Source organism: Erigeron canadensis, chromosome 3 (assembly GCF_010389155.1).
Source record: "Erigeron canadensis isolate Cc75 chromosome 3, C_canadensis_v1, whole genome shotgun sequence".
NCBI lineage: Eukaryota > Viridiplantae > Streptophyta > Magnoliopsida > Asterales > Asteraceae > Erigeron > Erigeron canadensis.
The window spans coordinates 4,411,215-4,427,014 of record NC_057763.1 but is presented as its reverse complement, the minus strand read 5'-3'; the positions used below and the strand labels follow the sequence as shown (position 1 = coordinate 4,427,014).

Here is a 15,800-nt window from a genome sequence, read left to right as displayed (position 1 = left end):
TCCAATGTGACGAGTTTGCAGCAGGTTCTGTTGGTTGTTTGCCTTTCTTGGTGCGTTTGGACATGCTTTTAACCCGACCCTTCTTTGGTTGTGTTTCAGGAATGGATTGGGGGTGGGAACAGATTCGGGTGTGGGAGCAGATTCGGTTGTGGGGTTATATGGTGGTGTGGGAAAGGAGTGTTGATCAGGTTGTTGAAAACATGTTGCTGACGATGACCCCCCATGGTAAAAATTAGGGGGTTGTGTAGCGGCAAGTGAAGCATAATAAGTTGCCATGAATTGAGCATAACGGGGGTCATTTGGTTGTGGGATGAACGGTATTGGTGATGCTTGGTTAGTGTACGATTGATTAAAATTGTTCACGGCGTTGTTCCAGAAGTCGTCGGCTTTTTGGTTGTTGAAGTTCGACATAATTTGTGCTTAAAATGGATTTGTATGTGTTAATATATCTGAATAATGAAAGTGTGGTGTGTTCTAATGCTTATGAAGGTGTATATATATAGGCTTTTTCAAAAACTAGTCGTTAAAGGACTAAAAGTGTAAACCTTTTAAACTGCAGGTGGTCAAACAGGCCGTTAGAGGGACCTGTTTTGCCAACTTTTGAAACTTCAAAACTTTTGTCTTTTTTCTTGTAGACTAGCCGTTGCATTTAAAAAAAAACAACCACTCGCATTCCTCCCTGCAGGAATGAGCTAGTCGGACGAGAGCCTCGAACGAACCAAGGACAAGTCCCACCTAACGGTGTGGACTCGTTCGAGGATGTCGAACGAACCCAGGGACGAACCCACTGGGTAGCCTCTCAAAGAGTTAGGACTAGTCTAAAACTACCTTTTATTTAGTTTTGCAATTTTTTTTTACACAACTTAACATAAACTCAGGATTCACAAGTTTAAATATAACACACTTCATCAAAATGAAAAAAAAAATTACAATACATTACTTAAAGAAAAAGACTGACATTTTTATTTTTTCAAAAATAAATTACACTTGTTGTTGTCGTTCGGGCCTTCAAACATTTTAGAACGCCCTGGTCACTTCAATTCATTGACGTTTTTGTTTTCACCGTAACGTTTCTAATATATGTTAGCTCAGGTGCATTCATCTTTTGACGTGTAAACGACACTGACAATTTGTTCAACTGGAGCTTGTGTCTTGTTGATCTTTTTCTGCAAATAAATTAAATATTGGCGTTCAAGGTTAGAACACTTATGTGGCGGCGCATTTAATTGAAAATTTTGTTATCGACACCATTCCTTCTTTGCAGTTTGCTTTTGAATAATCGCCTTAAGTTCTTTTTCAAACATTCCTTCGTCTAGAATATAAGCCGTGATATTGTCTTTCACCTCATCGAAAGTCATTTCGGGTGGGTTAGGAATATTTGATGAATAAACCATTTCGATTTGCAAATAAATAAAGTTTGAATGTTTGTTTTCAAAGACTAATACTAAAATGACGTGATTTATAGTGAAGGTTACACACTCCTTCAATTTCAAAAATTCAAGATAACTACACATCTAGTCCCTCAAACGACTATAAATTCAAAATAGTTACACATTTAATCTCTCAAACGGCTAAAGATTCAAAATAACGACACATTTAGTCCCTGAACGGCTAAAATTTGATTTAACTCTATAAATACAACATCTTTTAGTTTTCACTACCATCTGACTACCATTTCACTACCATCTCACCACAATTTCAGTTTTCACTTTCAAATGGCGTCGTCATCCAACATTGTTCACTGACCCCGTATGGCCGTCGATGAGATTACACTTATTACGACTCATATCACAGAGGTTATCCTCTTTCAAAACCGAATTCTCCGTGGTCATGACTAAACTACGGGAGAAACGGTGATGTTGCTCGCACCAGATATAGGAAATAGAAGTCTCGTAAGGTTTCCAAGCTTGAATTCCAATATTTTACGCATTTGTGGGAAAAGATCGTAAATAAACAATGAAATGTCAGTCATACATTGAGAGATCAATGCACCCGGGGCGACGTGTACGATGAAAGTTGCGGTAAAACCGTCGATGAAGTCAAGTGCCCATCGAACGACTTGTAGTTTCTCAACCACGAATAATACCTTGACCTAAGAAATATGTCACTACTTCCCGTCGGTTTTACATTGTATATATACACTTACCAATGCACTATGGGCTTTACATATATAGTTTTTCTTTAACAAACTCTAACGCTTGTTCACTAGCATTGGGAAAATTGTTAGAATTATAATACTTATATTTTAATGACTTATTTAGGCTTTTCTTAAATAAATTAAAAAAATATGTTACAATATAGTTAATGGATTAATTACACAGATGGACAGTTTGACTAACTAACATAGATATTTTTTTTAACGACAAATAGCTAAGTACAACAGATTGAGATAGTCTATAACATACATTACATTTAGATCTAGATTTAAGTTGAAGGAGCACCATGAGAGGCTCCTCAGTGGAAGGGACTCATCCACCAAAGACTAGTCCCTGTTAGCGCCACATCAGCAAAAAACACTCCAAGAACTAATCCCCTCAAAACGCACCCAATGGACTCATCCACCAAAGACTAGTCTTGAAATGATCTCGTTGCATTCAAAAAAAAAAACACAAAGGTAAACGTTCGTCCCTGCAGGAACGAAGCACCCGGACGAAGCACCCGGACGAGTGAGGCGGACGAGAGGGGAACGAGTCCCACCCAACGGTGTGGACTCGTCCCTGTGAGTCGAACGAGTGAAAGAACGAACCATTGGGGACCTTCTGATGCGCAAGGATGGCTTGTTGGTAAGTCACCTCACTGACGGTTTTTGTTGTTGATAGACACTAAGACATAAATTCATATGAAAATATATTCGAAGGTGATGTAACAACATTGGACATTTTTCATAAGATTATAAAAAGATAAATTTTAATTTAGAAAACCTAGTGAATATATTCGATATTAGGGGACACTTACGAGTTACGATATATAATGCTGAAAAAATGTACATATTTTAATTACGGAATGTAGATTATGAGATAATTCAAAGGAAAAACTCTCATGACATATTACTATGAAAAGTCAAACTTATGATCTGTGCTAAAACCAACCAACCAGGGATGACTATGACTATGACAATTGATATAGCCTTAATTGTCTAAATGGTTTCATTTAATTGCCATAAAATTTACGTTTATAGTTTCATTTTTTTTATTTGAAAAGTAAAATATTAGGTAATTTGTTGTTTACCTTTTCCAACTTTTGAATCTCCCCTTTGATTTAGTTCAATCCCCGAAAACCAATTCGTCCCCCTAATTACGTTCGATCTCCACTTTTCAGGGTGAATTTATATATGTCGTAATTCCACTAATCACTTTATTTTTGCGTATGTTTTTATTTTTTAGATCCGAATTTCACACACATGCCTCTTTCCTTCAAAGAAGTAAGAATTGAATGTACTTCATTCATTGTTTTTCTTTGTAATTTTCGAAATTTTTGTAAATAGGTTCTCATGATATTGTCTTGTTCCCCCATTAAAAGGCTTAGGCACAACCATGTTGCTCTTGTGGCAACATATATAGTTTCGACATTCGCCATCTAAGCAAACGATAAACAAGGTAATTTTCGACCCCATCTTTTACTCTTTTCGTCCTTGTTCCTTGGCTTATTAGCATCACTTTGTTTGCATTTATAATTGTCATGTTATTTTCAATATTGTTGTAGACATCTTGTATAATATGTGATATTAGGTTTTACTAATCACATTTGACAATTATCATATATAATCAACAATTTGCTCATCGTTAGTTAGAGCATATTATTCCCATCGTTTTACAAATGACTTGTAATTTGTAAGAAACATCACAATAAACATATTTTTCCAATGCTACTATTGTAGATTGTTAATGTTAGTTTACTCGTTTTTCCTATAAAATTAAGTTATAAAAATATTAAATATGCATGGTATAAAAAAATATAAAAATAATAAGGGTCTTTCACTTGCTGATACTTTCACATATCACACAAAAATGTTGTAAATAATTCCGATCAAGGTTTTTTTTTTTTTTTTTTTTTTTTTTTTTTTTTTAACGACAAATAATTCCGATCAAGTGGACAAGTGGTATCATTCTTCTATCGCAATATTTGTGGATTCATTGGAAGACTTTACTAAAAATATTTCGAGAGTTTGACCATTCTTAACCCCATGTCCCCATAGGATATCACCAAAGACATGTGCAATGGTCATTTAGGTCCAAAAACTTTATAAAACTACGGGTTAGAGTTTCTTTGTTGATTTAAACTTTTTGGTATATTATAGGACTAAAGATACCAACTTTTACATAAAAATGAGAGCACCCCCAAGGCCCCAATGTACTCTCTATTGCTTATAGTATTCGAGGAGTCCGTGGTGGCTAATACGGAGTGTGGTAGCGAATTTCCTTTTTTTTTTTTAATTTTTATAAATCGATTTATATATATATATACATGTTTTTGTGTATGTGTGTGCGTTTTCGCATTCCGGTGGGAGTCGAGGGGTTGAAGAAGACCATGTATATATTTATATATTTATTATCAATTTTTAGTTTGAACCTTATAGTTTTATATATATTACAACCTTGAACCCTATAGTTTTATATGTATTTCAAAAGTATTTAAAAGTAATTATTATTATTATTATTATTATTATTATTATTATTATTATTATTATTATGACAAATTGATGAAAAACTTTTTTTGAAAAATTAAGCTTGGTTGATACCATTGAAGTGGATGACTTATTCGAGGATAGGTTGATAATTCTCAATCTTTTGAGCAAAAGTTTTTTTCATTGTTTAGTGTTATAAAAAACTTTAAAACAACCTTTTTCGTTAGAGTAAAAGCTTTTTAATAACTTAAAGTTAATGGATTAAATAGGTGACAAATAAAAAACTTTCAAAGGCTTTTCCTCCTTGTGGCTGCTCTTATTATTATTATTATTATTTAGAGTGTAAAATAAATATTAATTAAAGTGTGAAAATAAATATGAGTGTATTGAAATGTATCTGATGTGTTGGATATTGAGTGTGAATTGGAGGAAATAGGTTTGGAAAATGTCTAATCCTCCTAATAAAATAGCCTAAAAATCCTTTTAAAAGCTTTAAAACATGATAAGTGTTATCATTCTTATTAGTATTGATTTTCTAATAAAATATTATATAAAATATTAATAAATTTTTATTATCTATATTATGAATTCCATTTCATTCCATTTAAATCCGGTCAACCAAACAAAAATATATTATAATTTATTTAAATTCCAATTCCATCAGATTTCAATCCATTTAGATTCCAATTCCTTCAAATTCTAATTCCTTTAACAGATTATAATTCCTTCAATAAGCTTTCTGCGAACCAAACGGACCCTTAGTAAAATATGGTGGGTGGATTTGTGGTTTAAATATTACACCATGACTTGAGATATGTTTGGCAAAAGTAACTGGTAGCTGTAGCTTAAAGCTTCTTTTTAGATATATTTAAGTGTTTGGTAAAGTAGCTATAGCTTTTATAAATTATGTAAAATAATTAAAATGGACATAAATAAAAATATGATTAACATTAGATATAATGAAATGATAAATATATATATATATATATATATTTATATATGTGGGATGGGAATATAAGATTGTTAGGTACCTAAGCTTAAATGTCGGACACTCACATAGTAATTTTTTAAACCATAAAAATCATGGGGGCCCAGACATTTATTCATTAAACAATAAATAATAAAATATTAGGATGTGAGGGGTTCCACACCTAAGCTTAGGTGTCAGATAACCTTATATTCCAGTTAAATACATAAGAAAAAGTAATATTCAATTTATATCATATCTACGTACAATATAAAATATAAAAAGAAAAAGAAAAATAAAAACTAAACTATACATATATTATAATTCTTTTTACTATATATATATACACACACACACATGCCGTACTTCTCATTATAGCTCAGTGGTTGAACATTAGTTTTATATGTTGGAGGTCTCGAGTTTGATACATGGGAAGGACATTTGAAAAAAATTCATAATAAAGTTCTTCGGTGAAACATGTTTGATTCTTGTAGAGGGGACAAAGTTTTATCCCAATTAAATGTTGTGCCTTCAGTTTAGTTGAGAGTTTCTCTTCCTAATATGTATTGAGGGGGCTCTCTAGCGTGAAACCGGTTAAGACAATGTAAGATAGATTTCTGTTGCGAGCAAATGATACACACCTTTCAATGTTATATATATATATATATATATAGAAAAGTGAATATATGGCTATCATGTACCCAAGCTTAAGTGTAGATCCCATCACATATCAATTTTTTTTAATATTAATTATACAATAAATAAATCTCATGGCCTTCATGATTTTAATGGTATAAAAAAATGGCATGTGAGAAGTTATATATCCAAGCTTAGCTACATGATAGCCACACACACACACACACACACACACACACACACATATATATATATATGAGAAAAGTGAATATAAGGTTGTCTAACATCTAAGCTTAGGTGTGGAACCCATCACATACAAATTTTTTAATATTTATTGATTAATGAATAAATGTTTGGCCCCCATGAATTTTATGAATAAAAAAAACAATATGTAAGTGTTTCACACTTAAACTTAGGTACCTAACAACCTTATATTCTCATCCTCATATATATATATATATATATATGAAAATTATAATCCCTATGTTGAAAATTTACATAAATGGGACATGCAAATTGACCAAAATACCCTTAAAGAATTAAATTACCATCAATCCTTAATATTAAATTACAATATTAGTCCATTATATTAGAAAATATCGCTGACTTGTCGGCGTATTGCGCGGGTACCATGTTCGTATATTACACACACACACACACACACACACACATATATATATATATGGGAAAATGTTATATGAAGTTAACATTTTGGTGATGTACTCACATCAATTACACACATGTTAAATAGCCCTTATAAATTTTATGGTGTTTGTGAGGAGAACATCACCTAGTTAAATGATGTTAACATCATATAAGTTATCCCCTATATATATATATGTATAGGAAAAAATGAGTGTGGGGTTGCTTGAATTTTAAATAAATACATGGCCCCCCATGATTTTTATGATTATAAAAACCAAATGTGAGGGGTTCCCTATCTAAGCTTAGATGAAGGACAACTCCATACTCACTTTCCCCTATAAATATATATAAGGAAAAGTGAGTGTGTAGTTGTCATGTACTTAAGTTAGGTATAGAACCACTCACATACTAAATTTTTAATATTTTGAATAAAGGATGGCCCCATGTATTTTATGGATTAAAAAAACAAGATGTAAGGAGTTTTATACCCAAACTAAGTACATAACAACTACATACTCCCAAACCTCATATATATATAAAACCGAAAAAGTGTGAAGGAAAGTCGTGACCCGCCCAAACCGACCCGTGTCTTCACGGACCGGGTCACGGTTCACGTTTTCATGCTCTCGCAGGTCAGGCCGGGTTTCGACCCGTGCTCATCCCTAGTCAGAACTCAGAATCATAAATGTAAGGCTAGGATAGGTAGGATACATACACAGTTATTTATGTAATTTACCATCTTTATCTTTATCTTTATATATAGGGATTAGTTTCCTGGAATGTAACTATTTTTGACCGAATATTTATAGTAGGAAAAAACTAAAGTTATGTGTATTGTATGTAAACAAATTGAAAAAATGTTTATTGTATGTAAAAAAACATACGTGACAACCATATGCAGGTGTCACTTGTCATATTTTAATTGGTTGAAACGAAATTCTTACATACAATACACACAACTTTAGTTATTTCCTACTATAGACATTCGTTCAAAGTTTCTTACATTCGAGGAAACTAATCCCTTATATATATATAATAAAGGAAGATTGTTTTTTAAAAGTATTTTTAGAAAAATTATTATGTGTCAATATCACATATTGTTTAAAAAGGTTTTTTTTCTTATTTATGATGTCATATTTAAAAGAACCTCATTTAATACTTATTTAAAATTCCTAATCTTTTAATTGAAATATATATATATATATATATATATATATATATATATATATATATATATATATATAATGTAATGAAATGCCTTTTAATTTTTATTAACGAAATAGGTATTATTATTTTATATATCATCGTATTGGTCGATTCACTATGTTCATATCAAGTTATAATATTAATAACAAAAATTACATACATTTTTTATATATATATATTTTTTGAAAGTTTTAATTAAAATGTCCGGTTGAACCCGGGGTATTAACCGTATATTTTTTCAAATCTAAATATTTATGATGACCCTAATGACATTAAAATAAATTACTAATGCAAGAATAATTATCTACATTAACTATCAATAAATAAATTTCTCGATCATAAAATGCCATTATTTGATCAAGAATGTTAAAGCACATTTAATGACAAGTTAATTATATTTGTTTCTTGAAATACCCTATAATGTAAACAGGACCTCAAGTTAAAAGACAAGTGTTTGAATGGCTGTTCCATCTGAAAATGGTAAAAAGATTCAAGAAAAAGAAGATGAAAGAATAGATGTGAATGGAGTTGAAGAAGAAGATGATATGTTGTTTGACCCTTCTGCCCCTCCTCCTTTCAGAGTGGCTGAAATCAGAGCTGCCATTCCTAAGCATTGTTGGGTCAAGAATTCATGGAGATCATTGGCATATGTCCTTAGGGATATTTTGGTCATTTTATCTTTGGTTGCATTGGCTGTCTACCTAAAAAATCTTACTTGGGCTTTCTGGCCTTTTTATTGGGTTCTACAAGGCACAATGTTTTGGGCCATCTTTGTTCTTGGTCATGATTGGTAAAATTTCTTTCCCTTTTCTTTTACTAGTTACTACTACAGTACTACTATTAGTCTTTTTCATTATTTCAATCTAACAAAGATAATAACGGTAAAAATGTTAGATATATATTTTGCAACATTGTTGTGCCTAAAAGTACATAAACGAAAACTAGTACAATCAATCGCACAAGTTTTGTAAAAATAGGGTAATGTGTACATGAGGATAATTTTAAAATGGGTTTATGGCCAATTGGTAATGTCCATTTGAGAAATACACCAGAGTTCGAATATCATTTTTTACATTTGTAAAAGTGAATTATTAGGGGACACTTTCGAGAGTTCTGGGTTTCATCCCAGGTATGCGTGCTTCGAGTTTTGCACACTACCCAATTGGATGTCATTCTGATGCCTCGAATAATAACTCTTAAAAAAATATGATATGAATACAAAAAAATTATTCATTTAAATATTAATACAAAAATTGATTTTAAATTTATCTATACTTCTATACTATATTAATAAACAAACTATACTCTCTTCCTTTACAACTCTCTACCTTTAAAATACCCTTAATTTTCAACACATTCCTAACTCTCACACTAAATATACTCAATATATCCTTAAAATATTTTGCATCCATATTTATTCAAACTATCTATTTTATTTATTAATTAATTTAAATATTTCCTTCTAATATCTTTATAATATTCTTAATAAAGTTATTTACAAAAGATACATTCTTTAATCATAAAATAACTACACTATCATTTACGTCAATTACTTTAAGATTAATAACCACATCGTTATCACCACCGCCATTAGCACCACCACCGCGGGTACCCATCTCGTCTCAAATAAGCATTTGTGCTTTACACTTTGTTGGAATAAAAAAAACAGATAAACAAATTTGATATATGTATGCGAGACAAATGTACAAAAAAAAAAGTTAATCTATATTGTTATATGCGAGTTGTGGTAAGTAACACCATCATACATTAGAAGAACTTCCCTCCACTTAATCTATTAAATATATAATTATCATTATCAAAGAAAAATTAAATGTGACTAATCTGATAGATTTATAAATTTGCTTATAAAATTTGTTGCTCTGCTAAGATTTTAAGATATATGTAGGCTTACCGATTTGCATTATTCATTCCAATATCAAAATTTTGGGATTTTATTGTTTCACTTTGTCTTTTGTTCTGTTTCTATTCTCATACAACTTTTGTTACTTTAATTAAAGTGATAAATGCAATATAAACATGGTTGTCACTTTTATGGCAATGTTTTTTGTTTGTGACAGTGGACATGGAAGCTTTTCCAACAGTCACACCCTGAATAACATTGTGGGCCATTTTTTGCATTCTGCAATTCTTGTACCATACCATGGCTGGTAAACATTTTAACTTACTTTTTACCCCTAACTGTTTTGAAGCAATGTACATTCTTCAATTAATGAAGTATATACAACTCTTTATATAGGAGAATTAGTCATAGGACTCACCATCAGAATCACGGGCATGTCGAGAACGATGAATCATGGGTTCCGGTAAATTTTTTGGTTTTTCTATACCGTTAAAAGTTGGGATATTATTTGGTAACTTTTCTAGTGAATGATTCTTAATCAATTGGTTTTTTTTTACACAAAAAACCATCTTATTTGAAAAGGATAGGAACCTGAGAATGTAATAAATTATGCATAAATGTTTATGTTGTATAATGAACTACTTGAATGTTTATTATATGTAATGAACTTTCAAATCCAAGTTATTGGATGTATCCGACCAATCAAAAACTCCCAAGTGACAGCTTATATGGTTGTCACATATACCCCGGTACATCCAATAACCAGACTTTAAAAGTTTATTACATACAATAAATATCCAAGTAGTTCATTACACAACATAAACATTCATTCATGTATAGTTCATTATATTTTTAGGTACTTATCCCTATTTGAAAAGTCGTTAATAAAAATGCTATGCTTTCTAAGAAGAGTAGAAAATAATTACACTAACGGGTATATTTTGGTGTGACTTTTCTTGTTTCTTTTTTACACACGAAATTATATATTTGTTTTACACTATCAATATTATACACTAGTTTTTTTTTTGGAAAGGCAATATTATACACTAGTTAATGTATATATATCATACAGATTCCCGAGAAGACGTACAAGAGATTAGACACTAGTACGAAGATTTTCAGATTTAAAATCCCTTTTCCGATGTTCGCATATCCACTATACTTGGTGAGTCTAGACCCGTTTGGGTAGTATAATTAGTACTACTAACTTGTAATATAAATGTGTATCTGTAACAAAATCATATAATCATAATCATTAATATATAACTAGCATTGTACCCGCGCAATGCGGCGGTGGTGACGGCGATGGTGGTTTATTGGTGTCGGTGACGGGTGGTGATCGATGACATCGACAATTGGTGTCGAGTGTTCTAACCGTGTAAGTTAATATAATGGTGATAGTGATAATTTAGAAGATAAGGGTTTAAAGTGTAAACATTAAGGGTAATTTTGGTAATATCTAATAACCCTTTTCTTAAGGGTTGTTTATTAAGGGCAATTTAGTAATTTTTTATCTAACTATTTTTTAATTTTTTTTTAAAATAAAGGGTGAATAATCATTATAAATGAGTAATAGATAATGTATGTATGCAGTTGAAAAGGAGCCCAGGGAAGAGTGGGTCACATTTCAACCCATATAGTGATTTATTTTCACCAAATGAGAGACATTACATAGTCACATCTACCATGTGTTGGGGACTAATGGTTTTTTTGCTTTTATACTTGGCAAATCTCATTGGCCCACTCCTTTTGTTCAACCTCTATGGCATTCCTTATTTGGTGAGTATTTTGTTTTGCTATTTTTTTTTTTTCATTTTTCCTTTCTTATATAAATAATAACTTACTGTATTTTTTTAATTGGTTTAACTTAATAAAAACTTACTGTATTTTTTTAATTGGTTTAACTTTGCAATCGTAGTTTTGAGACGGTTCAGTTGTCACATATAAGTTCTAGACATTATGTGACCATATAATTTTGTATATGTTGTGTAACTAGATTTATCACGTTTGGGACATGGTAAGGTATGTGCGTATCTGAAGGAATTGAGACAACTATAAAATAATTTATTGTTTTACGTCTATTATGATAAGAAGGTTTTTAACAGTGGAAAAGTATCTGTGTGTATTTAACTTGTGACTAACTACTATTGTATGAAAGAAATTTTAGTCAGGTTCATTGTTTGTATGTAACATGCTAAAACTGAACGAATCGTGTAAGAAATCAATGTGGCACCACCAGACGTCTGATACATGGCTCAATGAGAGACCTCCACATCACCTTGTTTACACAATTAATTCAGTTTTAACAGGTTACTTACATATAATGAACCGGACCAAAGTTTCTTTCATACAATAGTAGCTAGTTACAAGTTACATACACACACAGATACTTTTCCCTTTTAATAGTAACAGAATTAGATATAAAACGGATCTTTTGGTATTCTTATCGTTCACAGATTTTTGTGACATTGTTGGATACGGTAACATATTTACATCACCATGGTTATGAGAAGAAGCTTCCTTGGTACCGTGGCAAGGTACTCTTTTATATTTAGATGTATTGTCGGATTCTATAGTATATGGGCTATATATAACTATATTGTTTTGCATACAATTTTGTTTTCTATATGTATAGGAATGGAGTTATTTAAGGGGAGGGCTAACAACTGTAGATCGTGATTATGGACTATTAAACAACATTCACCACGACATCGGCACTCATGTCATCCATCACCTTTTTCCGCAAATACCACATTATCATTTGATTGAAGCGGTAAGTATTTGTGTAATATACATAGAAAAATGATACATATATATGTCCATATCGATCGTATGCCTAAAAAAAAGCTATACTTTAATGGGTCTCGTCGATCAACAAGCCAATGACGTTGTGTTTTATGAGTTTTGTAGACAAAGGCGGCTAAGCCGGTGCTTGGGAAGTACTATCGCGAGCCTAAGAAGTCAGGATTAATACCGTTACATTTGATAGAAAACTTGTTGAGAAGCATTCAACAAGACCATTTTGTTAGTGACGTAGGTGACATAGTTTATTATCAAACAGATGATGAGTTAATTGGAAAAAAGCAAAGATGAAAAAGACTGATTTATGTTTTATTTTGCACGATGGCGTACTACTAGTAGATATTTAGTTTGCTCGTCCTATGGAATTCATTAAAACATATATATACCTCATTTTTGTTGCATGTCTTGTAATCTTTAATTTGGCTAAGTCCTCCCTAGACACTACCCACAAAACCTTAATTACTTTTTGTTGCATGTCTTCTGGCTAAACGGTTAATTTCGATCACCGGAAAATCTTCATGTCATTATTGGTACCATCTGATCATATTAGAACTCCAAGTCACTTTTAGGATGAGAAACCTCTTTATAAGATTCAAACCTATAACCTTATAATATACAATGGCAACCTAAATTTGATTTTAAAGATAGTTTTCATTAAGCCCTAAATTGTAAAGAATAATTTAAACGTTTTGTATATTAGAAAGACTTGTAATATATATTATGAATAAAATGGTACACTTTTTATAAAAGATTAGTATATTTTAATATTAAGGTCGCAGAAGTTGCTAGGCGCTCGAAGTTGAGAGTACCCAGACCTATTCAAGGAGTACTCGGGGGGTGGGGGGGGGGGGGTTGGTGGTGTCAAAGTGAGGAGTACTCGAAGTAATCGGTTGAGTCAGGCCGACTCGGTGCCCTACATTGTAGCGACTACTCGAGGAGTACTGGGCTCGACTCGAGAAGTTTTACAACAGTGTTATATATCTATATATAAAGTTAAGCTGAGAATACCTCTTTCAATAATAATAAAAAAAAAAAACCAAAAACACTGAGCCACACATTTTTTCCTCCCCTTTTCTCTATTTCATTTACATGTGTACAAGCAACACAATGACATTTTCCCGAATTATGACTCTTTTTATTTAGTCATACATGTATAAACCACTACATTTAATTTTCAAGCTATTTTATACATATGTAAGGTAAATTGTATATTTCGACTCATTTACATGCATCAACGACTATACCCGATCTATACACTCATTTACATATATGAAAGAATATATATATGAAAAAATAGAGATCATTTAGAGTTAACTTTATAAGTAAAATTAAAAGAATTTTGATCATTGAATTAAAATTAAAGGTTAAGCTTTAAATTTTAACAACTTAACCGTTAATTTTAACCCAATGATTAAATCTCCTCCAATTCACAAATCTATAGGATGTTAAACCCATATGGCCATAATGAAAAGAGAAAGAGTGTTTGATTGGCATAATCCCTTTATGATAGAAAAAGAATATACAGTAGTATTTATCTAGAAATGGTCGCGCGTGGGAAGCACCTGCCACTCTGTTTTTGTCTTTGTTACCGTACAACAACATTCAAATCCATATCCCGCCACCAACCCTTTCTTCTTTCTCCTGTTCTCATTCACTTTTTTCTTTCCAAATTATCCCCAATCCACTTTTTCTCTTTTCAATTCACACCTCACAAATTTTCAAATCTTTTATCACTTCAGTTCCCCCAATTCGTATGGTCATTTTATTAACTCACCATGAAATTCCTTCACTCCCCTTCATCAACTTCTTCTTCTTCAACACCCGAACCCCGTCTCAATTCCGCCACCAACGGCTGTTTCCCGACCCTCTTACGTCGCCTTCTCGGCTTCAACACCTTTCAAACTCTCCCTTTTGACCATCATATTAAAGAATTCAGTTCAAGTAATGAGTTTGAGGATAAGGGCAATCCTGGAATTGTGGCTAAACTTATGGGGTTGGATTCGATGCCAACTGAATTGGGGTTTAAGAAAAAGGGTAGGAATGTTCATAAAGCACCGAGCTTTATTGAGCTCGAAAACGATAAGTTTATCATTCTTAGCTTTGAAGGGGGTGGAAAAGATAAGGAACTGGGGTTGTTAAATTGTTCAAAAACCCGAAAGAGTTTGATTGAAATTAAGGAGAAATCAAGAAATCAAGAAAAGCCCATTTGTCAAAGTATAGTGAATGATGGTGAAGTTATGAATTCGTTTAAATTGCTCGATAAAAAGTGTGTTAAAAGTGAAAAATCAGTGAAGAAAATGGTTGAGAAAGATGAGTTGGAGTGTGATTCTGAAAATTCAAGTCCTGTTTCTGTTCTTGAATTTCAAGATTATCAACATGGTTCACATTCGGGTTTGATTTCTGAATATATTTTCTTTTTGATTGTAAATTAGTAGCCTTTATGATGTTTAATGAAGTGGGCATAAATTATTTTGCAGTAACAGAAGACTCAATTTTGAAGAATTTGAATTCAAGAAGGAAATTGGGAGCAGATCTTGACAAAAATGCACCACCTTCTCCAACAATTGGCTACAATTTAGTGGATTATGGCATCGAATCAAGTAGAAATGGTCAACGATATGTTTTACCAAAGACTAGTGGTTTCAGGATTGGGGATTTTAAGGAATTGTGGGAGGAAATTTGCATAATGGCGGAAAGAGATATGATGGATTCGAGTAGACTGGAAAGAGAAAGATGGAAAGGTGAAGATCTTGAAGAGATTGGTGTGAGTCTTGAGTTGGAAATTCTTGATCAGTTGATACTTGAGTTATCCACCATCACATGAAAACAATTTTGGTTTGCAATACTACTTAGTTTTTATTGTTTTCGTTACAAATACATGTGAAATCGCATATGAAACTGAGTAAACATCTAACAGACTTTTGCAGATGTATCGTGGCGTTGGTAATCTGTTAACTATATCTTTAAAGGTATATTCATCCCGAAGATGCCCATGTATATAGTGTAATGTGTTTTATTGTACTAATTGGCGTAATGAATGTTGACGTTATACTTGTTTA

The 15,800-nt window shown here is 32.0% G+C and overlaps 2 protein-coding genes across 2 annotated transcripts; both read left to right on the top strand.

The window, feature by feature from the left end:
* Window positions 1-3,563: 3,563 nt before the first annotated feature.
* On the top strand, window positions 3,564-13,089 carry LOC122594010 (omega-3 fatty acid desaturase, endoplasmic reticulum-like). The gene is made up of 9 exons (XM_043766485.1): window positions 3,564-3,596; window positions 8,509-8,868; window positions 10,157-10,246; window positions 10,336-10,402; window positions 11,012-11,104; window positions 11,533-11,718; window positions 12,396-12,476; window positions 12,575-12,712; window positions 12,850-13,089. The coding sequence occupies exons 2-9, from the start codon at window positions 8,537-8,539 to the stop codon at window positions 13,030-13,032; spliced, it is 1,170 nt and encodes a 389-aa protein (XP_043622420.1). The 5' UTR covers window positions 3,564-3,596; window positions 8,509-8,536; the 3' UTR covers window positions 13,033-13,089.
* Window positions 13,090-14,431: 1,342 nt separating this feature from the next.
* LOC122594011 lies at window positions 14,432-15,659 on the top strand. Its single transcript, XM_043766486.1, has 2 exons — window positions 14,432-15,132; window positions 15,219-15,659. Exons 1-2 carry the CDS (start codon window positions 14,517-14,519, stop codon window positions 15,563-15,565), a joined length of 963 nt encoding a protein of 320 aa, XP_043622421.1. The 5' UTR covers window positions 14,432-14,516; the 3' UTR covers window positions 15,566-15,659.
* The last annotated feature ends 141 nt before the right edge of the window (window positions 15,660-15,800 follow it).